Here is a 26,419-nt window from a genome sequence, read left to right on the forward strand (position 1 = left end):
ACCGAATTGTTAATATATGTAATAGTCACTAACCGGTAACTTTGGTCGGACCATTCACTGTACCGTACGGTATGTTCACATTGTTCATTGAGACGTTAGTGTTTGATTAGCAGCCTCACGGTGGGGTGCAACGCTTTATATATATATATATATATATATATACACTGTATACGTGATAATGTCCCGCTTGGTCGAGATGCCATCAGGGGCTGCCTACAGCATCTCTTCCTCTGAGAGTCCGACAGTGAGGGACGAACTAGGGGCTCTGGCTGCAGGGAGCTTATCCCCATACTCACTACGGGGCCGCTCTGGATCCTCTCCAGCTGCAACTCTGCTGGGGGGCTAGCTCTGGAGAGAGCGAGAGGGGTGTCCCACTCGGCCTCTGGAGAGGTGAGGAGAGCAAGGGATGTTACCCTTGAGGGGCGTCACGGGGGTAGCGGACGAGGGAAGGACAGTGGCCGTTCCCTCCCTGATGGGCACGGGGGGCGCCGCGCCGTCATGGTTCCGCTTGAACCTAGGACACCAGGTGAGAGAAGGACGGTGGTCGTTTTTATCCCGGCGCGGACGGTGGCCGTCGCCGCGGTTCTACCTTGCCCTGGGACAGCAGATGAGAGAAGGATGATGGCCAGTCTCTCCCTGGCGCGGACGGTGGCCGTCGCCAAGGTTCTGCTCCCAGCGGAGGCTGCAGGTGAGGGAAGGACAGTGGCCATTCCCTCCCAGGTGCGGACGATGGCCGTCGCTGCGGTCCTGCAGGGGATGGTAGATAAGAAGTGTACGGTGGCTGTCTTCTCCCCGACGTGGACGGTGGCCGTCGTCACGGTTCTACCTGGGACTGTCAAGGAGCAAGTCCCACCCCAATCCTGGCGAGTGCTGGTCTGGCCCGAGAGTAGTGCGGTGGAGTGGCGTACTTCCTGCGGGCTCCGCTGAGGAGAAGAGGGGGGTCTGGTGACAGGGGATGTATGCCCGTTTGGCTCGGGCCCTTTTCACGCCTCCCTGTGGTCTCCTCTTGGTGCTGGTCTTCACATTGCTGGTATTTCACCACCCTCGTGGTCGTAAAAGTCACGTCCTTGTGGCTGGAGGTGGTAGGTGTCGGAGGTAGAGGTTCGGTGGGTCGGCGTGAGGTTGTGGAGAAGGGCGGTCCGGTGGTGGGTAGGTAAATTTGGTTCCTGGTGTGGGTCAAAGGCTACGTGGAGGTTGGAGGCCTGTGACGTCCTTTGCAGGAGGTGTCCCCCGGAGGCGGTGGTGCTTCCTCTGGGCAGGGTCACCCGTCGGATCTTCATTTCTGGGGGCACGGAGCGTGGTGAGTGGTCAGTGACTCACGGTTGAATGCTGGAGACAGGTGAGGCGACCTGGGTTTTATGAGGTAGGCGGGGGCAGGTGCTAATCCTTGCCCTGATTGGACACTGGAATTCTCCACTGCGCCTGATGTATCCTTAGCGTTATGGGGGATATGTTGGGAGTGGGGGAGGTCGAGGTGGGTGGTTTGGGTGGTGTTTGGGGCATTGGGGGTGAGGGTGTGGATGCGTATCTAGCTGGTGGGTGAGAGCCGGCCGGATCTGGTCGTGGTGGTGGTGAGGAGAGGTGTGGGTGGCGAGGATAAGGGGCCACGTGGTGATGCGGCCGGGTGAGGGTGGATGGTCTTTTGTTTGGGTGGTGGAGTTCTGGTGTTAGGAGGTGGGGTCGTGGCGGTGGTCGAGGATGAGGGGCTGGTGTGGGGTCTGGCGTAGGATGTGGGTGTGGAATGGGGTGGGTGGGGGAGAGGAATGTGTGGGTGTACTGGTGGCAGTGGTTAGGGCAGGTGTAGATGGCGTGGAGCGTTGGTCATGTGGTGGGGTGGGTGGGGGATCAGACGGTCGGGTGGCGGGACCTTTGTGTCCTGTGGTGGTGGGTGGTGAGCTGGGGGTGTGGCGGGGGTATGTGGGGAGGGTTTGGAACTGGTGGAGGGTGAAGTGGGGGACGTGATTGTGGAAGGGGGAGTGCATGAAGGTGAGGAGTGAGAGGGCGTAATGTATCAGGCGTATGAATCAGATGTGTGGCTGGGGGTGGTGCGGCATGGTGTGTGGGGGAGTGAGTGTGGCATGGTTGGGAGGTGGCGGGTGGGGGGCGGAAAAGCCGCACATGGCGGTTGCGGTAGGTACGCTGGGTTGGGATGTTGATAATTGTATGGTCCTACGAACCATGGTGAGAGCTTGCTCGGGACTGGTAGCTGGGCTACCATAACTGAGTCCCCTGGCTTGTAGGGGTTAGAGGGGGCGATGTCAGGTTAAACGTCTTGGTGTCTTTGTAGATGATGCAGTCGGATCTTGAGGTGGTGAAGGGGGTCGGACGTGGGGGACGTGGAGGGGATTGTAGGTGGTGTCAGAGGGGTTTCTCCGAACACTTGTTCAAGAGCAGTAACGCTGTCTTCTCAGGGGCAGGTGTTCATACCCCACTGTACAATTTTTATGTGTGCTGGCCAATCCCTGTTTCTCGTTTCTTCTATTCTGGCCTGCACCTGGTCGAGGAGGGTGAGGTGGCTTCTCTCGCATATCCTATTCCCTTGGGGCCAGTGGGGATAGGAGTGGGTGAGCTGGTATCCGAAGATGGTGGCGAGTTCCTTCCATATTTTGCTGGTAAATTCCGGGGCGTTGTCTGAGTGAAGGGCTTAGGGAATGCCGAAGAAGGGGAAGACGTGGCAGACGAGGGCGTCGGCCACAGCAACGGCGTGGTGTTCTTTGAGCAGGCAAGCAATAAGGAATTTTGAATACATGTCCATGAAGGTAATGATGTATTTGTAGCCAGCTCTAGGCGGAAGGGGGCTGACTATATGTCCATGGACAGCAGTTGCCATGGTTAGTGGGCGGTGATGTCTCCCGAAGGACCAGGCGTTCGTGTGATATCCTTCCCTAGCGTGCAGGCCTGACAGGCCTGAATGACTAATTTGGCCAGATTGGAGGGGACGGGTGTCGAGTACATGTCATTAAGTACCCGTAGTAGTTTCTTATAGAGCTTATAGAGGTTGGGGGAATGGACTTTCTGACCACTACTTGGTGGATGCCAGAATCAAGATCCAAATAAGATGGGGAAATAGAAGAAGGGAAGGACGGGAAGGAGTATTTGCAAGGAGAGTGGAAAGGTTACAAGAGGATGAGAAAAAGGCAGAATATAAAAGAGAAGTGGAGGAACGATTGGGCAAATATGAATTGGAGCAGATGGGGGACGTGGAAGATGTGTCAAGGATATTCACAGAAGAAATATGTGCAACATGTGATGTGGTGTGTGGGATGAAGAGAAGACAGAAGGGGGTGCAAGGAACAGCGTGGTGGAATGAAGAGGTGAGATAGGCTGTGGCACAAAAGAAGAAAGCATACAATGAATAGATGAGAAATAGGGGCGTGGAAGAAGTTGAGAGGCGGAAGAGATAGTTATATGTAGAAAGAAAGAGAGAGGTGAAAAGATTAGTAAGAGAGAGTAAGAAGAGAGTGGATGAGGAATTTGGAAGGAATTTGAGTGTAAAGTGGAGGGACTGTAAGAAAATGTTCTAGAAAGAGGTGAACAGAGTAAGACAGGGTGGTATTGAAGTTAGCAGGGGAGTGAATGATAAAATGGTAGATTACTAGTGGAGAAGGGAGGAAAAGTGAGCAGATGGAGAGAACACTGTAAGGAATTGTCGAACATAGAGGATGGAAGTAATGCGAGTATAAGTGGCTGGGGAATGGCTGGGAGAAGGAGGGAGGTGGGAAGACAGGAAGAAATCAGTAGGGTAGAAGTTGTGGAAGCAATGAAGAAAGTTAAATTGGGGAAAGTCCCAGGAACTGATGGAGTGTGTGGTGAAATGCTGAAGCACTGGGGAGAGATAGTAGTAGAATGGTTGTGGAAGTTGTGCAGATTGGCCTGGGAGGAAGGTAGAGTCCCGGAGGATTGGAAGTCAGGTATAATTATTCCCTTGTACAAAGGAAAAGGGGAAAAAGAAGTGTCTGTAATCATAGGGGCATTTGTCTTCTTAGTATAATAGGAAAAGTGTATGGTAGGATACTTATTGACAGAGTTAGAGAAAGAACAGAGGAATTAGTTGCAGAAGAACAGGGAGGCTTTAGGAAGGGAAGAGGTTGTGTAGATCAGATATTCATTCTTAGATCTTTAGTGGAAAAGTTTCTAGAGAAGGGAAAGAAGTTGTACGGTACGCGGCTTTCATGGATTTGGAGAAAGCATATGACAGGGTCGATAGACAAGGATTGTGGAAAGTATTAAGAATATATGGAGTAGATGGGAAGTTGTTGAATGCTGTGAAGAGTATGTATGATGGTGCTAAGGCTGCAGTGTGTGTAGATGGTGAACTGAGTGAAGTTTTCTCTTTGAAGGCTGGGTTGAAACAGGGATGTGTCATGTCTCCATGACTTTTCAATCTGTACATGGATGGGGTAATAAAAGAGGTACAAGGTAGGGTAGGGGATGTTGGAGTGGCCCTGGTGAGAGAGGGTAGCGTTTGGAAACTCCCTGTACTGTTGTTTGCAGATGATACTGTGTTGTTGAATGAAGATGAAAGCGAGCTGCAAAGCTTGGTGGATGAGTTTAGGTGAGTGTGTAAGAAACGGAATCTAAAGGTGAATGTAGGGAAGAGTAAAGTGATGGTTTTTGAGAGAGGTGAAGTCAATGAATGTATATCGAGGTTGGATGGTGAGGAATTGGAAAATGTGAGTACGTTTAAGTACTTGGGTAGTGTGATGAGTAAGGATGGAGGTTTGGAGGGTGAAGTGCTTGAAAAGGTACAGCAGGGAAGAAAGGTTGCTGGTTCCTTGAAAGCAGTGATAAGAAACAGGGAAGTGAGCATGGAAGTGAAACAGTTACTACATGACAGTATTGTGATACCAACTCTAACGTATGGAAGTGAAGCTTGGAGGTTGTTGGAAGGACACAAGGCAAGAGTGAGAGCAGTGGAAAGGAGTTATTTAAGAGAAGCCTGTGGAGTCACATGGAGAGACAGGCTGACAAATGAGGATATAAAGGACCGTTGTGGTGTGGATGTAGATGTGATAGGAAGCGTTAGGAGGAATACACTGAGGTGGTTTGGCCATGTGGAGAGGATGGAGGGTGAAAGACTGACGAAGAGAGTGTATGTGAGTGAGGTGGAGGGGGGAGAGGGAGGGGGAGGCCGAGGATGAGATGGAGGGATGGAGTGGAGAGGTATATGAGAGGGGAGTGTGAGCTGGGAGCAGGGCATTGAAATGGCGGGGGACAGGGCGACGTGGAGGCGATTTGTTTGTGGCCACCCCGAAAGGGATTGAGGCATCCGGCAATAGATAGACAGATAGATAGTTTCTTGGTGCCGTGATGAATGCCGTTATTCGAGTGTAAGTGGGTCATCGCATCAAGGGCAGTGTCAGTGTCGAGCACCATGTGTTCAGACTGGGTGAACAGGTGGTCGCCGTGCTGGTGGAACTTAGAAAATACATGGGGTGGCATCCAGTTGGGGCAATCCTTGTTTCGCCACTGGTGTAGGAGGCTTGTGGCGGCACTGATGGAGTTGATGGGCAGTCGGGACAAGGCGTCGGCATTGGTGTGTAACTTGCCAGGCTGGTATGCAATCCCGAGGTCGAATTCTTCGAGATTTCTCACCACCTGATAAGCTGGGCCTTGTGGGTCTGGGACTGGCGTAGCCATTGCAGGGACTGGTGGTCGGTTATGATGGTGATGTGTGCGCCTGAGAGGTAAGCTCAGAAGTGTTCCAAAGCCCATATGATGCCTAGGCATTCTCGTTTGGTGGCGGCATAGTTTTTCTTGGCCTGGTTGAGGGTACAACTGGTGCTGGCGATTATGAGCTCTCGCCCCTCTTGGACCTGGGCAAGGATGGCACCGTTCGCCACTACGGATACGTCGGTGCATAGGTGAAAGGGCAGGGTGTAGTTGAGGAATATGACGATCGCAGCAGTGATGAGCCTGGTCTTGAGGGTGTAAAACGCTGTAATGTGATCATCTGTCTAGGTGAAAGGTTCGCCCTTTTCTGTCATGTCGTGGAGGGGTTTCGCGATGTTTGCGAATCTTTTCACAAACCGCCAGTAGTAGGACGTAAACCCAATAAAAGTGCGAACTTTGTGGACATTTCACCGTAGGGGGAGGTCTGCGATAGCATGCAGTTTGTCAGGGTTGGGTGCTATGCCTTCCTTAGAGATGACATGTCCTAGGAAAGAGACGGACCATTCAGTCAGGACGCATTTTGACGGACTGAGCTTAAGTCCGGCCCTTTCGAATATGAAGGAAGACTTGCTTGAGCCACTGGAGGTGGTCGGCCCATGTCCAGCTGAAAATGATTACATCATCCACATACGCCAGGCAATTTACCAGGTGAGGGTGCTGAGGACTGACTCCATTAGCCGGAAAAAGTAGCGGGGATGTTGCAAAGTCCAAAGGGGAGGACGTTGAATTCATAGTGCTTCCCGTTGCTGGTCGTGAAAGCTGTTTTCTCCCTGTCCTCCGGGTGCAAAGGGACTTGCCAGTATCCTGATTGGAGATTCAAGGTGGAAAACCAGGATGTTCCGTACAGGGAGTCGTGGTAGTCGCCTATCCTGAGTAGGGGGATGGCATCTTTTGTGGTCACATCGTTTAGTCGTCGGTAATCCACACAGAAGCGCATGGTGCCGTCCTTCTTTTTAACTAGGACAACTGGAAAGGACCAAGTGCTGGTGGATGGGGATATGATGCCAATATTGAGCATTTCCTGGACCTGCTGGTCTTCTTCGGCCTGTTGTTTGGGGTTTTTCCGCTGTGATGGTTGACGAATGGGTGGTCCTGTGGTGTGGATTTCATGCGCCAGGTATGTGGTGTGGCTGATGTCTGCCGGTCCCGACAAGAAGAGGTCTTGGAAGTCCAGGAGGAGGCATCGGAGGCTGTCAGTCAGGTGTCGCGAGAGGTGTTCTGGTAGAGGGGGTAGGGTGGCAGGAGAGGAGGGTGGTGGTGGGCATGGTTCAGCTTCTTCCATTTCATCGACCATTAATCCTCTGGGGAGGGTGAGGGGGGTGGTGAGATGTTGGCAATGTATACCACCCCCGAGGTGGGGGGGAAGAGGAAGGTGGGAGACAACAGACAGAAGATGGTTCCAGAAGGCAGGTTAAGAGAGAATAGAATGGAGGTTCCGGTGGGTCTGTTCAGGTGAAGCCAGGCCTCGTGCTGAGGGGGAATAGTAACAGAACAGGCAATGGTAGCGTGGAACGTGGTGTGTGAAGGAGCAGGAGGGGTAGGGGGGATAGGAGGCAGGGTAGAGGACATGGCGGGGGGTGCAGGGCGAGGGAGAAGGTGGAGGTGTGCACGTACAGAGGGTGAGTCTGGAGGCTTCTGGAAGTGGAGATGTCGCTTGTGACAATCGATATTGGTATGTAACTTCTGCAGAAGGTCCAGCCCTAAGTAGCCATCGTAGGCATGGCAGGTCAAGTCAAGAATGATGAGTTTGTGCTGGGTTGATACTTTCTGGTGGGAAACAGCAAGCAGGGCCCGGGTTTCCCCATGTATCGGCAGGGGAACGTCCCCCGCATCTACGAGGTGAGCTGAAGTGGGGAGGAGCGGGCCGAAAGTTGAGGCGTGGCGGGAATTGAAGTGACTGTAGAGGCAGGGTCTGGCTGCTCCTGTGTCGACCAGTAGCATCGCTTTTACCCCATTCGGTCTCACCTTGTTGTAGACTGGGGGGCGGTATTTTTGAGAGGTGGCCCCCGCCACCGTGGGAAGGTGCGGGGGCGGTCCTAAAAATCCAGCTGGGGCGTCTTCTTCTTCTGGCTCCACTTCCCCGGCATCAGCGGAGTCGGCGGGTGAGGTGTCGTTCTCGGTGCACTTGTCGTAGCCCTCTAACTCCTAGGAGCCAAAATTTGTTAGGTACCGACCGACTCCTAAGGGCCAAAATTTGGCCCAGCTTAAATTTCCCGGTCTAGCTGGCAGCACGGATTTGTTTACATCCGGGAACCTTTCACCATCGCCCAGTGTTACCATTGGCCCATCACTTCCCCAGCTGATACAGCCAACCAATGAGAATTCACGGTTTTATGGGCGAGTTAAAGGAAGCAGTGGCGTGGCTTGGTTTCTGGCAACGTGCGTGTGTGAGCAGGTATTCTCATAATTGGTCATATTTTGAGACATTTAGCGTTGAAATAAGAAGGAATTACATATCTCTACATATACACGAGTGCTTTGAGGTTGATATTCATCGATGTTATAGACATGACAATGCTTTTTTACTTGTAGATCGACTGAAATAAGACCGCTTTTATTCCTGACCGACCATGGCAGCCAGTGACGAGGAGGTAGTCATCGAGATTTTAGAGGCCGTAGACGTGACTGAGGAGCATAGTAGTACTTTAGAGTTGACTGAGGAGCCTAGTGATGATACTAGTGATGAAGAAGTTGATGTAGATGACATGAGCAGTGACAGTGATGATGATAGTGAAGGTAGTGACAGTGACGCAAGTGGGGCGAGTGTTGTGTCACCCGCAGATAGGTGGCATCTGGTGCCAGATAATGATGTGAGCCCTCCTCCAGTGCCATTTATAGGGGCAAGTGGGTTGAAACATCCACCTAACAATGATGCAAACCCAGTGGAATATTTCAAACTATTTTTCAGCCATTACATGATGAATATTATAGCTACTGAGACGACCAGATATGCAGAGCAGTGGATTGAAAGTCATTCTGAGTATTTGAGGCAGAAACCCAGTTCTGTAGTGCATATGTGGATAAAGCAGGGCAAAACAACAGTGAAAGAGCTCTATGCATTCCTGGCAGTAATGATGAATATTGGGCTTATAAGAAAACCCAGTATCAGGTCATACTGGGACTGCTCAAATCTCAGTCAGGACACACCTTGGTTCAAGGATCATTTCAGTAGACAGAGGTTTGAACTTCTCCTGAAATTCCTGCATTTCAGTGATAACAGTAAAGTGCCTCAGGTAAAAGATCCTGCTTACAAGTTGTACAAAGTTCAACCACTAATTGACCATTTTGTGAAAGTGTTCAGGGCTCATTATTATCCTGAGAAGAATATCTCAATTGATGAAAGTATCATGGGGTACTGTGGTAAAACCCCTCATTTACGCCAATGTATGCCTAACAAGCACCATGCCCGTTTTGGACTGAAAGTATGGTGCTTGTGTGAGGCAGCATCAGGCTATACAGTGACTTTTGAAGTGTACAAAGGGACCTCAGGCACACCAGTAAGTGAAAATGGAGCAACCTATGACCTAGTGATGCGCCTACTGACCCAGGCAGACCTCCTGCATTGTGGACATCATCTGGGACTGGATAATTACTTTTCCTCACCCAAGCTTTTCTTGGACCTCTGGCAGAAGCAGACAACAGCAGCAGGGACAGTGAGAATCAATCGGAAAGGTCTGCCAGGAAAAGCAGTGAGGCAAAAGTTAGGAAACCACCAAGTATCCCAGCGGAGGAAAGGGCCACTACTGTGTGTAGCTTACAGAGATGGAAAAAAAAGACTCCTGTGCTCCTGTCAACAGTCACAAAAGGTGGCTTCACTACAGTGATCAGAGAGAGGAAAGCTAACAAAGAGTTGCCTTGCATTGTTGCTGACTACAATAAAGTAATGGGTGGTGTTGGCCTCAAAGACACTAAGCTCTACACCTATCTTTCAGAAAGAAGAACACTCAAGTGGACAACAAAGGCAGCCTTTTCTCTGTTTGGCACAGCTGTTCTCAACAGCTATATACTCTATAAGAAAAATACATCCCATCAACCAATTCTATCCAGATACAAGTAGATGATCTCTGTCATAGAGGCCCTTGTTGAAAATCATGCTCCTCCAAAAACCCTGAAAAGATGCCGTACAGCAGATCAGATTCAAGAAAGTAGACTCTCACCCACACCAATAGCTTCTCCACCTCATGTTGTACAGACAATAGATGGACATGAACTGAAAAAACTACCAGCAGGGAAAGTGAGAAAGTGTGTTGGGAACCATGCCAAGCATGTGCGGTCCAGTTTCTACTGCCCCAGATGTGACACTGGATATTGTGGTACATGTCACTATATCAGGCACCATGAAATGCAACAGCAGTAATGTTCCATCAATCTCAAAGCATGTATATACCATTGCCAAGATTTATTTGTAAGTACTTTGCCTGTACAGGCATTTTTCACAAGATATTCAATTCTTCATGTCTTTGGCCAGAGCTGGTGATGAATTTATTTTTTTGTATGTGATTACCCATTGCAAGTTTTTACAATTCTTTTTGTGCCATCACAAAATAGAGATTATTACCTTTCTTTTGGTATATAATTATACATGTTTTGTTCAGTACTGAATTTATTAGATCATTATTATCAATTTAGGTGATTATGGGGAATTTTCTCCATTGTTTATCTCTGTATTCCTGATTGACCCTTAGATTTTATCCAGGAGGTAGGGGGTTAGAGCTAGAGAGGAGATTTTGCGGTACCCTTGGGTGGTTGGTCTGCGCCGGGCAGCTTTTAGCTGTTCACATATGTCGTGAATAGGGCATCAGTGACTGCAGGCGGAGAATTCCCATTGGGTGATAGAAATGAGGTTAGTATTCACCTTAGGGGCAGGCGTCTTCTGGTAGGGAGTGCCCTTGGTATAGTGGGTGTTGTTGAAGGGCTTCCATGAGTGGGGGGCATCCATGGGTTGGGGTGTGGTGCCCTCTGTGTTGGGAATTTGCTGACTGCGCCGATGTGCTGTGGGGTGGGGTGAGCGGCTAGAAGGTGGACATCTTTGTCGAGGTCTCCTGTTGGGTCATAGAGTGTGAAATGTTCCCTTATGGTGCTAGGGAGGATCCTTAACAGGGTATTGAAGATATGTTGTTCCCAGGTGGCCGTGTCAGTCTCCGGGTAAGTGACGGTGACGAGTCGCCTGGCCTGGTTGCCGTCATAGGTGAGGGCGTCAAGCTGGGATAAAGCGACGACTTTCCCTAGTGATGGTGTGACTGCTTAGGTCACGATTTGTATGATCTTCGCCCATGTCAGCTCTGGGACGATCTTCGTGGCGATGTTTGACACAGCATTTCCCAAGTGGGGTAGAGTTACTTGCTATTTTCTTCCTGTCGTGCTCGAATCCAGTGTCCAATAGTGGTTTAATCAAGCACATGTAAAGTACATGTCTATGTCACACAGTTCAGGATTGAATTTTGGCAATTGTTTGTGTGTTTTGGCCGCCATTTGTTAGACTTTCCCTTTCATTCCTCATTGCTCTCTGACCGGATCTAGAACCACCGCTAGCCACCAGTGTTATGCTATGTACTCAAGACTCAACCCCTTGTTCCCTGAGCATGAGTAACTGATCTGGGGTTCTTTTCAAGACCAGGTCTAGAGCATACAACTAGAGGATCAGGGCTCAAAAACACAGGTCACCCAACCTTACACGTATAGTCACATAAACATACAGTGCTGGACACAATACAACTGGGCAGATTAAGCACACTAGGATGGATACAAAGGACCAGAGTTGGGCTACATGTGACAGGGTAGCTGTACGTGTCGTCTAGGTGTGGGAGAGGTCCCGTCGGGCTTGTGCTCTCTTAAGGGGCACAGGACCACTGTCGTGGGCTGGGTCGTCTGGTGTGGGCTGCTGGGTAGTGTAGAGGGAGGCCTTTCCTTGGTGGGGCCTCGGTGGGTGTGCCTGCCCTCAGGGTTGGGGCCGAACAGGGCGAGCAGGTGCACTGCCTTGCACTTGCTCCTGTAGGAGAACGGCTCGTCGGCTGGGCTGGCAAGGTCTCGGCCGGGAGTCCTGGGGACGTCCCTGGTTAGCTGGGGGCTGTGGCCTCGCCTTGGTCAAGAGACCTTCAGGGGCTGCCAGCGGCATCTCTTCCTCTGGGAGTCCAGCAGCGATGGGCAGCGTAGGGGTGCTGGCTGCAGTGAGCTTATCCCCAGGCTCACTATGGGCACACTCTAGATCCTCTCCAGCCGCAACTCTGCTGGGGAGCTAGCTCTGTCCCCTGCATAGTGGGTGGTGTTGAAGGCCTTGTGTGTGTGTCTTCTTCTTCGAGCTCTACTTCCCCAGGATCAGCGTAGTTGGTGGGTGGTGCATTGTCCTTGGCGCACTTGTCCCAAGTGGGACTGTGACAACGTCCACTGTATTCATCGGGAAGAGGACGCCCACTGTACTCCTCTCACCTACTACCCCCTGCAGGACCGTGACGACGAACACTGTGCTCATCAGGAAGGGAACGGCCACTGTCCTTCCCTCACCTCCGGCCCCTGCTGAGAGCAGGACTGCGGCGATGCCCACTATGCTCGCCAGGGAGAGGACAGTCACTGAACTCCTCTCACCTGTAGTCCCAGGGCAAGGCAGAACCGTGGCGGCATCCACTGTACCCGTCAGGGAGGGAACGGCCACTCTCCTTCCCTCATCTGCTGCCCACACAGGAAGCGGGACTGCAACAACGCCCACTGTGCTCACCAGGGAGAGGACAGCCACTGTCCTCCTTCCACCTGTTCTTCCCAGGGCCAATCAGAACCACGGTGGCACCTACTGTGCCCGTCGTGGAGGGAATGGCCACTGTCCTTCCCTCATCTGCTGCCCCTACAGGGAGCAGGACTGTAGTGATGCCCACTGACTTCACCAGGAAGAGAACGGCCACTGTCCTCCTTTCACCTGCAGTCCCAGGGTCCCACGGAACTACAACGGCACCCACTGTGCCCGTCAGGGAGGGAACGGCCACAGTCCTTCCCTTGTCTGCTACCTCTGTGATGTCCCTCAAGGGTGACACCCCTTGCTCACCTCACTCCTCCAGAGGCTGAGTGGGACATCCCTTTAGCTCTTCCCACACCCCAGAGGATACAGCTAGCTCCCCAGTGGAGTTGCAGCTGGAGAGGACCTGGAGCGGCCCCATAGTGAGCCTGGGGATACGCTCACTGCAGCCAGAGCCCCTACACTGCCCATCGTTGCCAGACTCCCAGAGGAAGAGATGCCTGCGGGCAGCCCCTGACGACCTCTCGGCCAAGGCAAGGCCTCAGCCCCCAGCCATCCAGGGGTGCCTCAGGACTCCCGGCCGAGACCTTCCCAGCTCAGGTGACGAGCCGTCCTCCTCCCGGAGCAGGCGCAAGGCAGTGTGCCTGCTCACCCTATTTGGCCCCAGTCCTGAGGGCCGACACACCCACCGAGGCCCCACCAGGGAAATGCCTCCCTTTACACTGCCCAGCAACCCACACCGGATGACCCAGCCCACAACAGTGGTCCTGTACCCCTTAAGAAAGCGCATGCCCGACGGGACCCTTCCCAAACCTAGACGACACCTACAGCTACCCTGTACCTGTAGCCCAGCTCTGGTCCTTTGTATCCATCCTGGTGTGCTTAATCTGCCCAGTTGTATTGTGTCCAGCATTGTATATTTATGTAACACTATACGTATAAAGTTGGTTGACCTGTGTTTTTGAGCCCTGTTCCAATAGTTGCAAGCTCTAGACCCAGTCTTGAAAAGAACCCCAGATCAGTTACTCGTACTCAGGGGACAAGAGGTTGAGTCTTGAGTACGAAGCATAACAGTCATCAAATCAGTAAGTATCCCTAGCCCTACTGTATGTTTCCTGAGGCCTTCAGCATTTCAGCAGTCAACCCAGACACACCTGCCGCCTTCCCCAACTGCATCTTGTCTACTGTCCACCTCACGAGTTGCAGCATCAATCAAAGGCCAAGGCCCAAGCACTAGACCTGTTGACAAACCTTCCCTGTTCCAGTCAAACTCCTCATTCAACAACTGGTAATAATGCTCTCTCCAGGGGCCTTTAAAATCCTCACTGTCCACTATTACCTTGACCTTATCATTCTTCACACACTGCTCAGTATATCCACGTTTTTCCCTCCTTATCTGATTTGCCACCTTAGATACCATATTCTTCCTTTCAGTGCTATTTAGGTTATCCAGTAAAAGTCTCTGAGACGCCCTATGCTTGACAGCCAAGTATTCTCCTCTGTTGCCACCCCTTTTCTGTTTCTGGAAGATCCTTCCTTTTTCCTTAAGTGTGGCTTCTACACCCTCATCCAACCACCATGTTGCCTTATGTCTTAGAGGGCCCCTTGTCCATCCACACACTCGAGTCAGTACTTGGTAACTCTCAGATTGTTCTTGAGAGCTCTGTACTGTTCATTTACACTTCTATGGACAGCTTCCTGTTCAGTCATAACTCTATTCATCTCGCTACAGAAGGCATCCCTCACCGCATGGTTTTTCAACTTCCATATTTTCCTCCGAGGTGCATAAGTTCTCTTCTTCACCACCTGCTCCTTAAGCCCCATGTCACATACCAGTAATTCGTGTTGCTGCACACACTCCTCAGTTCATATGCACTCAATCCTCGTAAACCGCGTTTGTAAACCACGGATTCGTAAACCGTGGCAAAGTGGCTGTCAGACTACCGGCACCCTTAAATCGCTGTTAAGTCACGAAAATCGCGGATCTAAGCACCGAAGTGGGCCTTTTCCGAGGAGAATCATAAACCGCGGCGTTCAGTTTGATAACCACGACCCAACAACCAATCACCATCTGTCCCTGGTGGCAAGTGTGCATACTAATGCCGCCATGTTGTTGTTGTTCTGCCCGCCAACCCGCACAGTACAGAGCATCACCATGCAGTATGAGAGTGCCTGCCTTTTTTTGTGCACTTCCCCCCACCTCCTACCTTCCATGGACCGACCCTTCCGAACCCCCGAAGAAGCGCTCTAAGCACTATGGCATCAAGAAGCAGCCGCCATTGTCGTACAGTCAACGTTTGGAGCTCATTTGTCGTGTTGAGAAGGGAGAGAAGTTTGCATGCCTGGCGAAAGAATTTGGGAGGAACGAGTCAACCATAAGGACGATCTACAAAACCAGGGAGAAACTGAGGAAGTGCGTCAAAGCATCAGTCATCTCTGGGGCAGTCGTTGAGGGCTTCCTGAGGGAGGCTGAGGAGCTGAAGAAGGGAGAACAGCATGAGGGAGCACCCCCATCTCATGGTGAGAGGTTCTAAGTTCTTCCCAATACCACCCCACTTCATTCACTTAAGCAATATCGTCATAAGATTAAGGTGAGATCCCTTAACATAGCTTATTTCTATTAAATATTTGCTCTGAATATTCCTAAATTTGTATGTTTGTGTTTGATGGTGCCTAGATAGGTGTAGGTAGGGTGCTTTGGGGGGTGGTTGGCCAAAATCCAGACCCTAATTAATTTTTCACATGAGTTTTTATTTATAAACCGCGGATTTTGTAAACCACGGCAGTGGTCGAGACCCAAATTGCTGCAGTTTACGAGGATTGAGTGTAACTTTAACATCCCTGACCAGGAAATAGTCAATCCAACTGCTACTTCCCCCCAGAATCCTATGTAATCAAGCTACTCTCTCTCTTTTCCTAAAATGCATGTTTCACAAAATCATGTTCATTGCCCCACCAAATTTAAGTATGTAATCAATCTACTTTCTCTTTTCCTAAAATGCATGTTTCACAATATCATGTTCATTGCCTCCTCAGATTTAAGTATCCTTTCCCCTTCCACATTCCCCATATATATGCATCCCCCATGTACATCCCTTCATACCCTTAAGTTGCTTCACCCACATGACCATAAGTCCCCTTCCAAAATAACAATTTCCTCATCCCCCACACCACTTACCACATGTATCAAATCATTTCAGAATCAGTCTTTTTCTAAATCATCCAAGCCAGCCTACAGAGCATACACAGATATAAAGAAGAACAACAAGAACCTAGTGACACAGATATAAATGAAACTGTGAGTCTGCCATACAATATGTTCACTACTATAATCCTTTCATTCACTCCCATTACATTCATGACACATTCCGATATTTTTCCTCAACAGCACACCCACACCACCATACCCATCTTCACTTCCTTGCCAGAATAGGTTGTACCTACAGTCCTCCCCAGCAAATCATTCTGACTGAATCTCCCCTATACCTAAATTGCAGTTTACAACCAACATCCACCACCTCCTACTCACAGCCTCCACCATGTCCCCTGCTGTACCCTTCAAATTACCCACATCCCAAGAAGCCACTGTGAATCTCTTGGGTGATTTTAATTTGTCAGGTTTGCTTTTGCTTCTCATTTTTAGCCATAAGTTGGTAAACAAATGTGTAGACAGACCACAGGCCTTGTCTACCTGCACAGCCCCGAGTCCAGGCATGGGACCTGGGACCCATAGCTCACCAGCAAACAATGGCCTTGAGGCACGCTGCCAGGACAGCTACAAGAACACCTTCCAAGCGTGCCTTTGCATTATAACTGCCCTACCATTACATACCACTGATAGGACAGCCCCCAGAGGCGCTACTCCCAGGATTGGGCCCCTCTCTATTGGGTAGATGCAGCAGCCTGGGAACCATAATCCCCTGTAATCTCTTGGCACAGATTGGAGCCCCATCTCATGCCAGTTGCAAAACTACGTTGGTGGAGCCTGCGCCATACCTCCTTTCAGGTCCACCACTAAGTAATGGGGGCAAAGTATGCAGACCACATGCCCTTGCTGGTGTCAACTTGTGACACTGTGGTGTACTTTGTGTAGTATGTAAAACACATGTTGAGTAGTGAATGAGATCGTTACAGAAAAGTGTTTGGGAGAGTATGCCAGCCTACTGTGTTTGTGACACACTGAAAAGGTTAGCAAATGGGGATGGTCAGGATATCCTCGTGGCTAGTGTAATAGGATCTCCAGCTTTCCCTATCACCGGCATTCCCATCCTCCTTGGGAGTACCAAGGTTAAAGGAGGCCATTTACACATCCTCCATATGCACGGACGCTTGATCAACACTTCACCTACATACTGTAGTTCTGCCTACTTTTGTGTCTGCTCTCCTCTGTTCCTATTTCTTCCATCCTTCCTGTCTCTTTTACTACTCTTCTTTCCACTTCAGATGGCTCTACATTAACCATGCTCAGGTAGAGGTGTCTGAGAGACCTATACCCCCTGTCCTATTTTCTAGTTCATTAACTTCTAAACACGTACCTGGAAGCCCTGTTCTTCTCAGTGGCTTCCTAACTTTGTGTATCCATGCAAGGGGTGAGGGAGTTACTTCAAGCCCTCTCTCCATTTCTGCAGTATAAGGGTATGTGAATATAAGTTGGGTATGTGAGACCCACATCTACCTGAGGTGTGTGAGATACAGTATTTTGTTCTCCCTGATTGCAGATATGAATGCAGTGTCTGGCAACCTCTCTTCACACCATGAAGCACCATCCCATACCAAGCTTTGAGACCACTCAAGCAACCATTCAGATTTTTTTTTTTTCTTATAGAAGGCCAAACTTTAATTAGTTTTTCTTTTTTTTTTTTTTTCTTTTTTTTTGTTAAAAATATGAAAAGTTTTTTTTTTTTTTTTACAGGTTTGTGTTGCAGAAACTTTTATATATGTTACTGTATTTTCAGTATTGGACTAAAGGAAACATTTCAGAATTTTTATATTTCTGGGTCTGGGAAACCCACATCCACCTGCTATGCAACACGCACCAACATCTACCTGAGCAGGGTTAAGCGTAATGGTTTCCTGGAACCTGTGAAACCAAGTACAACCCTGGGTGATAACCATATAACTAAAGAATGGTGTGATATGGAGTCTATTACAGTATAATGCTCCCATTAACTGGGTGGAGATGGAGGTGTTGTGTCCATCCAGGAACCAAGCCTCCACACTACTTTCCATGCCTCAATGTGGCAAGATGCTGTCTACAAGAGAACACCGGTTCACTGCATGGGAAGGCCCCACAGAGGCAGTTGCTTGCCTATGGTTGATGAGTCTCCTTATCAGCCAGATGGGATTTATTTAACAACAACTGTATACAGAGTGGTCACTGTACTTCCACAAAGCTTACTTGCCATTAACTCATTATTGTTTGGTTTGAAAAAACACTGAAACCACTTATGAAATGTATGTTAAAAAAGGTGCTAGTGAAGCCACATATACATAAAAATGACTCCATGCTTCCTTTAAAAGAAACCTCATACTGCAGTTGGCCATGCCACAACAGATGTTTTCTATGGACTGGAAGCTAAACCAAGTGCCAAAACCAGCTAATAACTTCCCAACAATAGCCAGACATTGCTGGAGAGAGAGAGAGAAGAAAAAAATCTATGGTGTGTAATCAGAGTTACAACATGAGAGTTCTCAGATTGGACTTTACTTGTAGCTGAATTTTTCCTGCTTAAGAGTGATGACTGTGTGGTTGGTTACCAAGCTTACAGCGACACTTCACTGTCATGGTAGTTTTCCTAGGGCTAAAGTAACCCATCTACTGGCTACAATGATTTTTGCCATACCCTGAATACTTGGCATTTAAAAGACTGTAATTTGGATATTTTGGTAGGGCCAGAGTCCCAGTCAAGCAAAACTGGTAAGGTTCTATTGTGCTTTTCTTTGTGTGCCTCTGTAGTGTATGTACAGCAATTGTTTCCTTAATTTTAATTTAAGTAATGGTGCTGATGTTCAGTGGTAATGAGCCTTGCTGTTGTTACCTATAAAATAAATCCAACATTGCCTAACCATAAATAGGATGGTTTGCTGCAACAATGGTGGAAATACAATCTCCTGAAAAAATGGTATGAGGCCAAACAATGACAGTGCAACATATTTATTTAACACAAATACACCCCAATCTTCTGCAAGATTAAAGACAGCAGTGATAAAACCCATTTCAACAACAAACTAACTAGGAAGAGAAGTTAACATGGTCAATAAAAGCTGCAAACTGTGCTGTTGTATTAAGCAACAGCTAGTTAAATAAAACTACAGCATACAGAATTTTCATTAAAAGGAACTGACATCCGAGGGCAGCTAAACTCAAGAGAGAGGTAAGGGTTTCATAATATAACAACCTCAAAGCTATATACATGCAGGTACTACTACATAACTCTTCATGTTTATTTAAGCTGTACTATACACACTATAACAATGTTTTTAGAAGGTGGTTAATCAATCCCTGATCTTAGCTAGAAAGACATATCTGAGCTCAAGTGGAACCACTAGTAACACTAGCTGATCCATAACAGTAGTTGTAACATTAATCCTTTCAGCTTGAGGACATCATCTGTGGTTTATTCTTGCTTCCCCCACTGACTATTTACCTTAGGAAAAAATTTTTGTACTGAAGGATTAATGAAAGGTGTATCCCAACCCTTCCAGTTCAGAAAGCCTCTCATGAGCTAAATAAATCATATAGAGGAAGCAACAATAAAATAAAAACTATGTCATTGGAGTGAGAACAATTAAACAACTAGAAGTGCAACCATCCACACCACAGCTGACGTAAGTGGAAATGGAATGATGGATAAATTTCACAAGTTTGGGTTAACTGACTGAATTCCAAAATAAGTTTACTGTCAGTCTGTTATATAAAAATAGGAGTATCTGTACGCTGAGTATTGTTCCTAAGTCATTTATTGATAAGATGACTGACTAAGTGCACCTGTTCTCAAAGTCTGGGTTTAGCTGCAGCATCTCCCTAATCCTGGCAGGCAGCAATGGCATCATCACGCTCCTCACACAGCTCCTTGGCAGTGGCATCCAGTTTGCCTTGGGAGAAGTCATCAATGGGTAGGCCCTGAGAGAGAACAACAGCATTATATTCTTTTCCCACTGACTTGGAGAAGACCTCCAGCTAAATGGAAGAAATGGTAAAAATAACAGCCAATCCCATTTTACCTCCTTCAAGGTGTTGATGTCCCAGGTGAGGCTACCACAGTCCAGTAAATTTATGGGCAGATGAAGAGCTTATTTCCCTTGATGGCACTACAATAACAAAAAAGCTCTAGTCACTTCTTGGGATCAACCAACAAGTACATACGTGGCAAGGCTGTCAATCTGACTATGGAGTTCTAACCACAAGACAACCAAAGGCCAAGTCGTAATATACTGCGGAACTGCTGAGTGGTAACCATATAACCAAACTATGGCGCCTGGTGGTTAGTGAGTGGGTAATTAACAGGGTTGGCACCGAAGTGGGTAATCCGGTTTTACCCACCCAGGTTTTTTCAGTAAAACCCACTTGAAACATCCACTATTTTACCCACTTTACTGTTTTTTTTTTTTAAATAATGTACAGTATTTCATAACAAATTCAGTTTCATTGGATTAAATGGTTATATTTTTGCACACAATATAAGAAGTAAATAATAGCTACTTACTCATATTCTATTTCACTGGTTAAAAAAACACAACACTGCCAAGTATTTATAATATCTTGGAAGCATAATCTTAGTGATTTAAAAAAAAAAAAAAAAACATTTCTCATCACCAACATAAGTAAAACATGCTCTTTGCAAATATGAATGCTGTTCTTTGATTTTCTCAAAACTATTTATAATACTTCTATTTATCTAATAGCTTCTATAACCAATATCCTTTTCTTCTGAAATGATAATATTTTTGTGTCACAGTAAATTATGGTTGTCATGTTACCCAACCAATAAAACAAAAGTTTTTTTTTTTTTTTTTTTTTTTTTTTCCCAAATAAGAAGGCAATTCTTTGCCTCAGTGATAAAATAAAAATGACACTTCACTTCTAAATGACTTACCAACATGAAATAATAATATTTCCTGAAAAATAATAACATTATTCCTTATGGCAATTTCAAAAAATTAGGTCAAAGTTTTCTTCATCATGAGAATATTTTCACATTGCTTTCCTTCTCAGCAGATTCAATTTTTATACATCCACATGTAATGCGGTGAATACAAACTTTACAGCCAGCACTACCTGTCTCTAATTTTGAAAGTTTTAAAACTAAGAGTAAAATTGTTTTTGACAGATATGGTTTTTAGTTTTATTAAGGAGTGGGGTAAATTTGTTATATAACAATTTGTTATGAAATACTGTATGATTAGAGAAAGAGTGAATATTGATGAGATGCAGTTTGGTTTTATGCCAGGTAGGGGGACCACTGATGCTATATTCATTGTTTGACAGCTTCAGCAAAAGTATATTGGTAGGAGAAGGGATCTTTATTTTGTTTTTGTTGATTTGGAAAAGGCCTTTGACAAAGTCCCTAGAGAGGTGGTGAAGTGGGCAATGAGAAAGCTTGGCATGGAGGAGTGGCTGGTTAGGGTGGTTATGGCTATGTATGTGGGTGCTCACACCCAGGTACGAGTGAATGGAGATTTGAGTGATGAGTTTTCCGTGAATGTTGGTGTGCATCAAGGGTCAGTCTTGAGTCCCATGTTGTTTATCATGGTACTTGAAGCCCTTTCACGTGACTTTAGAAACGGACTCCTGTGGGAGTTGTTGTATGCTAATGATTTGGTGTTGATTGCAGAGAACGAAAGGGAGGCGGAGGAAAGGTTTAGGAAGTGGAGAGATGGTATGGGGCACAAGGGTTTAAGGGTAAATGCAGATAAAACAAAAGTGATGATATCTAGGGTTGGTGGCGGTACTGTCGAAGACGAGGGAGAGTGGCCATGTGCAGTTTGCCACACGGGCGTGGGAAGTAATTCCATCTTGTGCGGTGTTTGTGATAAATGGGTGCATAAAAGATGTAGTGGTATCAGAGGTAGACTGCGAGATAATGCTGATTTTATGTGTACGGCGTGTCGGGGTGAGCAGGTGGAGATTGTCAGATGTGAAAGGATTAAACTTGCTAGTGAGTCTCTTGAGTGTGTGGAAGAGATTTGTTATTTGGGAGACATGTTGTGTGCTGGAGGTGGGGCTGGAGCTAGCTCTGTGGCTAGGGTGAGAAGTGGTTGGAAGAAGTTCAGGGAGCTCTTGCCTCTCCTGACATTGAGAGGACTCTCCCTACATGCTGGGGGGTCTTTGTGTGCGGCATGTGTTGGGGGTGTGGTGCTGTATGGTAGTGAGACCTGGGTAGCGAAGGAGGAAGATATTCGCTGGCTCAGACGTGCAGAGGTGACATTGATTAGGTGGATGTGCAGTGCGTCCCTGCGTCCAAGGCCTGGAGGGGCTGGGTTTACAATGGAAGAGTTGAGAGGTAGGATGGGACTGGAGTGTATTGGTGTTGTGTGAGGAGAGGTAGATTGAGATGGTTTGGACATGTGGAAAGGATGGAGGATGGAAATTGGGTCAGGAAGGTGAGAAGTGTTAATATTGGGGGTGGGATTATGAGGGGTAGACCAAGAAAGACATGGGATGAGGTCATTAAGTGTGACCTCAGGGTTAAGGGACTGAACAGGGAGGCTGCAATGGATAGTGCAGCATGGAGAGCCGCCATTAGGTGACCAAGGCCAACACATGCAAGCATGTTGGAGCCTTTAAAAACAAAAACGAAATATAAACATTGCTTTCTGTTTAAAATAGATGTATTTTATAGGCTTAGATATTTGGTTACCAAAAGCTATTATTACTGTTAAGATAATGTGTGAAATCATTTATGCAACAGAATTTTCAGTAACAATTATTTAGATGACTGAGAAATGCAATTATATGGTCAACAAAGAAACGAGAGTAGCGAGGCAAATGATTCCTTCTCCTACTATTGTGTAGTGTGGACTGATCTTTGCCAGCTCATGAGTTGTGCAGTGCTCTCAAGCCTCTCATACCTTCATACCATATAGTCTGATTGAATGGCTTGCACATATATGTTGTAGCATGTTTTGCTGTGTAGCAGGCAGCCCAAGGATAACAGCCAATCAGGTCAAAACATGACTGTGTTCATTTCCCTCATTCAAAAAACTGTGAAAAATAAGATTTTATTGAGCTATTCATAATTATGTATAGCGGAAACATTATTTTATTTAAATTTATGGTAAACTTTGAAAAAACCCACTTTTGCCCGTTTTTTTGGGGTATTTTGTGAAAAAAAACGAAAAAACCCAGGTGGGTTGGGCTTTTTCAAAAAAAGTGTTTTTTTTTGCCAACCCTGGTAATTAAGGAGCTCCAACTGGACTAAGCTGGTGCAGGTTTATAGTCAAGGGGTGGTTGGGGTTTACTGCTCACATAATGTCACTCAGGGATGAGTAAGGCGGTCATTCTCATCTTAAATGTCAGGACTAACTTGTCTAGCCCTGGGCTCCTACGCTCCTCATGGGGCAACACAGGATTAGATGATGTATGTATGTATAAAGACATTTTCCCCTTGAATACCTGTTAGTTAACTATTGTACAGTACTTCCAAGCATAGACAACCTACCTTAACTCTGGGGATCTATGATATATCCTCATTACAGTAGAAGTCAAACCAGTGTGCCAAAATAACACTTTTTCCATACAACTGATAACTGGAAGCTGGGTGAAACTGGCAAATCAACTTTACTATTAACAATGAAAATTATAATAGGCAATTTTTCTCTGATCCATTGTGGAAAAAAAAAAAAAAAAAAAAAAAAATGTAATCAAGATTTAATTAATAGTGTAATATACTCTCAAAGAAAAAGTGTTAAGGCTCAAACACACACCATACAGTAAGGTCTACTGCTGCGTGTTTATACAGGGTCTTGGACAAGTGCTGTACCATAAAAAATTCATCATAATCATCATCATCCCTGCCTCTTTCCCAACCCAAAAAATGAAGTAATGTAGGATTCAAAAAAACAAAAAGAAAAAAAATATATATATATACAGTATTTGTGTATATTATATATAAAATATATATATATATATATTGCTCCTCATGGGGCAGCATAGGACTGGATGATGGATGGATGGATGAGAGAATCAGGCCACACACTAACTCACTATTCAAGTCACTGGAATTCTGATTCCACCCACTGGCACCATTACTTCAACTTTATGATGACATAACAGAAAATACTTTAATGAATGTAACTGACAGAACAGAAAGTACTTATAACAAAGCAGTGATGAATATGTACATGCTAGTGTGATATTTTCTTCACCCTCTTATTCTTTTTATGTAAAATTCTATTCCAAATATCCATCCATCATCCAATCCTACGTTGCCCCATGAGAAGCGTAGGATCCCGGGGCTAGGCAAGTTGGTCCTGACACTTAAGATGAGAATGACCAACCTCACTCATCCCTGAGCGGCACTACATGAGCAATAACCACAACCATCCCTTGGATATACATCTTCGTCGGTTTAATCTGATTGGAGTGCCTTACTTACCCACTAAACCACCAGGTGCAATAATTTGGTTATATGGTTACCACCCAGCATAATACCCTGTAAATGGTTTCCTGGTGTACAGGAAACTTTTCAGCTTGTCACTCAGTGTAGAGTCACCCATAAGCAGAAGGAACAGGAAAGAATGAAGGAAAGAAAGACAAAAGAGGGAGTGTAAAGTCACCCATAGGCAGAAGGACAAGGAAAGAATGAAGTAAAGAAACACAGAAGAGGAAGGAAGGGATGGAGGGAGGAGATGAAGAGACAGACACCCGATAGTAAATATCTATATGTATCTGTATCAATCCATTTGAGGTTCACTGTGGGACCGAACATTGTCCTTGGAGAAAGACTGAGAGCCAGAATTGACCATTTCCCATGCTGACACAGCAGAAATAGGAAAGGGGTGTCGCACCTGAATATCAATGTGTTGTAACAACTATGTTTGTCAGTATTAGGGACTGTATTCGTCACTGGGAAATAGATAGGGTGCAAACATATGAAGCTCCTAGGACCAGAGGGGCATAACCTTTGCTAGGTATATTTTGAGTTACTGAAGGTTAAAATTGGAGAATCATTGGCGTAATAAGCTGAACCAAAAAGGCAATGTAATTATACCAAAATGATTGCCTCTGCAATTACTTTTTATCTATTTTTGGAAAAAAAATTTATAGAGGATTTTTTTTTTTTTTATAAGGGGAGTTTGCTCCCCCTTCCATGAGCCACCCATAAAATATTCCTGAAAGGAAAAACTAGTTAATATACAGTATTACTATTATGAGTATAGTAAGCTGTCAAAATCTTATTTTTTCTGACCTTTAGTTAATTTTATATGAATTTTTTTATTATATTTTACTTATGTTTTGTTTTGAGACCTGAAAAGTATACTTACAGATGATGAATATTATTTAAAAATATGAAGTAACAAAAACATTTCTGCTTATACATCCTTCAAAGCCAGTTTGCTTAAGTGGTATGCTATGGGCACTGTTCATCCCTTTCCCTGTCACTGTCACTCATGGCGAAAGGTATAATCCGTCCAATAAGCACAAAAAATACAAGGAAATGGCAACAACAGCCTGGCCACTGACGTCTCACGTGTTCACTGAGATATGTGGTGTTGGCTGGCGTGTGGTGGGTGGCTCGTGATTGGCTGAGAAGCAAGCGTGTACCGAGATATGAATGCTCATTGGCTGCCCAGGTACAGAAGCATCCACCCCTCTAGCCCTCATATGAAGAGTTAAACAGAGGTTTTCCACACGTGAAACTACGCAATTCTGCTCTATCCTACCACCTGCTGCATGGTCAATCTTTGCCTGAAAAATCACACCATGTTGTACAGGAAGGTCTGAGCTATCTTTTCCCTGCAGAATGTACATTTCTGCCATTTCGAGGGTTACACTCCTCTGGTCCTAGAAGCCTCATATGCAAGGACACAAAAGAACATACTACCAGCACCCACTCTGAATGTCTGCCATGGCCCTAGTTCCAACTTTGGAATCTGGGAACATGCTTCACAAGTATGTTATTCATCAGACCATCTCAGCTCCAGATCTTTGTAAATGCCTATAACTCCAACAAAACAATTACTAGCATACCCTTTTCACATTACTTGGCCTGAAAGTCTCATCTCTCCATCTTCAATGCTGATTTGTAACGAAAGATTAACACTAGAATATGGTGATAGTGCAATGGGAAAGATCTCTCTATCTATCTATTGCCAGATGCCATAATCCCAGAAGGGGTGGCCATTTGACTTTGAGTTATTTGTTTTATGGGGAGAGACACTAACCCTCCACCAACCCACTTGTCATGGAGCTATATTACAGTACTGTAATTGTCTGTCACTGAGCTACATGAAAGTGCTCAAAGAGAATGGGGGGGGGGGGGATCTGGATCAAATTATGACAAGTTAACTACAGGAAACTTACCATAACAATGCTCCACTTCTTGTCTCTGATGGTTACAGGGAATGAGAACATGACCCCCTCGGGAGTGTTGTAGGAGCCATCAGAGAAGACCCCCATGGAGACATGCTGGCCATCTGGGGTGCCCTGCCAGATGCTCCTCATGTGGTCACAGGCAGCCTTGGCAGCAGACATTGCAGATGACAGTTTCCGGGCAGCAATAACTGCAGCACCACGCTTTTGCACAGTCTAAAAGGAAAAAAATAAATTTACCCTCTCGCTGTCAGGATAACTTGGTATTCCATTCCAGGTAATGCCTAACGATCTTACTGATCTGTAAGCGAATTTTAAAAGTCAATGTAAAAAATGTCACCATTAACCTCCTAATGGTTGGGGCAACTCCACTATTCTATTCCAGTTAACCTCAGATCTCTTTAATTAGCTGAGAATGAGTCATATGTATTTCAGTGTTAACTGCATCCTCATCCTCATCCTCATCCTCGTCATCATCATCATCATCA

General features: G+C 46.5%; 1 protein-coding gene across 1 annotated transcript in view; it reads right to left on the bottom strand.

Moving 5' to 3' along the window:
* Positions 1-18,511: 18,511 nt before the first annotated feature.
* Positions 18,512-26,419, bottom strand: part of Mdh1 (malate dehydrogenase 1) — a 39,009-nt gene continuing 31,101 nt past the window's right edge. Inside the window, exons 6-7 of the mRNA XM_080284232.1 lie at positions 25,923-26,147; positions 18,512-19,520 (exon numbers count right to left, since the gene is read on the bottom strand). Coding sequence (XP_080140358.1) covers positions 19,422-19,520; positions 25,923-26,147 — 324 coding nt within the window. The 3' untranslated portion in view covers positions 18,512-19,421. The remainder of the gene's footprint in view (positions 19,521-25,922; positions 26,148-26,419) is intronic.

This window comes from Coenobita brevimanus, chromosome 100, assembly GCF_032717465.1.
Source record: "Coenobita brevimanus isolate Jiangsu-jjx chromosome 100, ASM3271746v2, whole genome shotgun sequence".
Taxonomy (NCBI): Eukaryota; Metazoa; Arthropoda; class Malacostraca; order Decapoda; family Coenobitidae; genus Coenobita; species Coenobita brevimanus.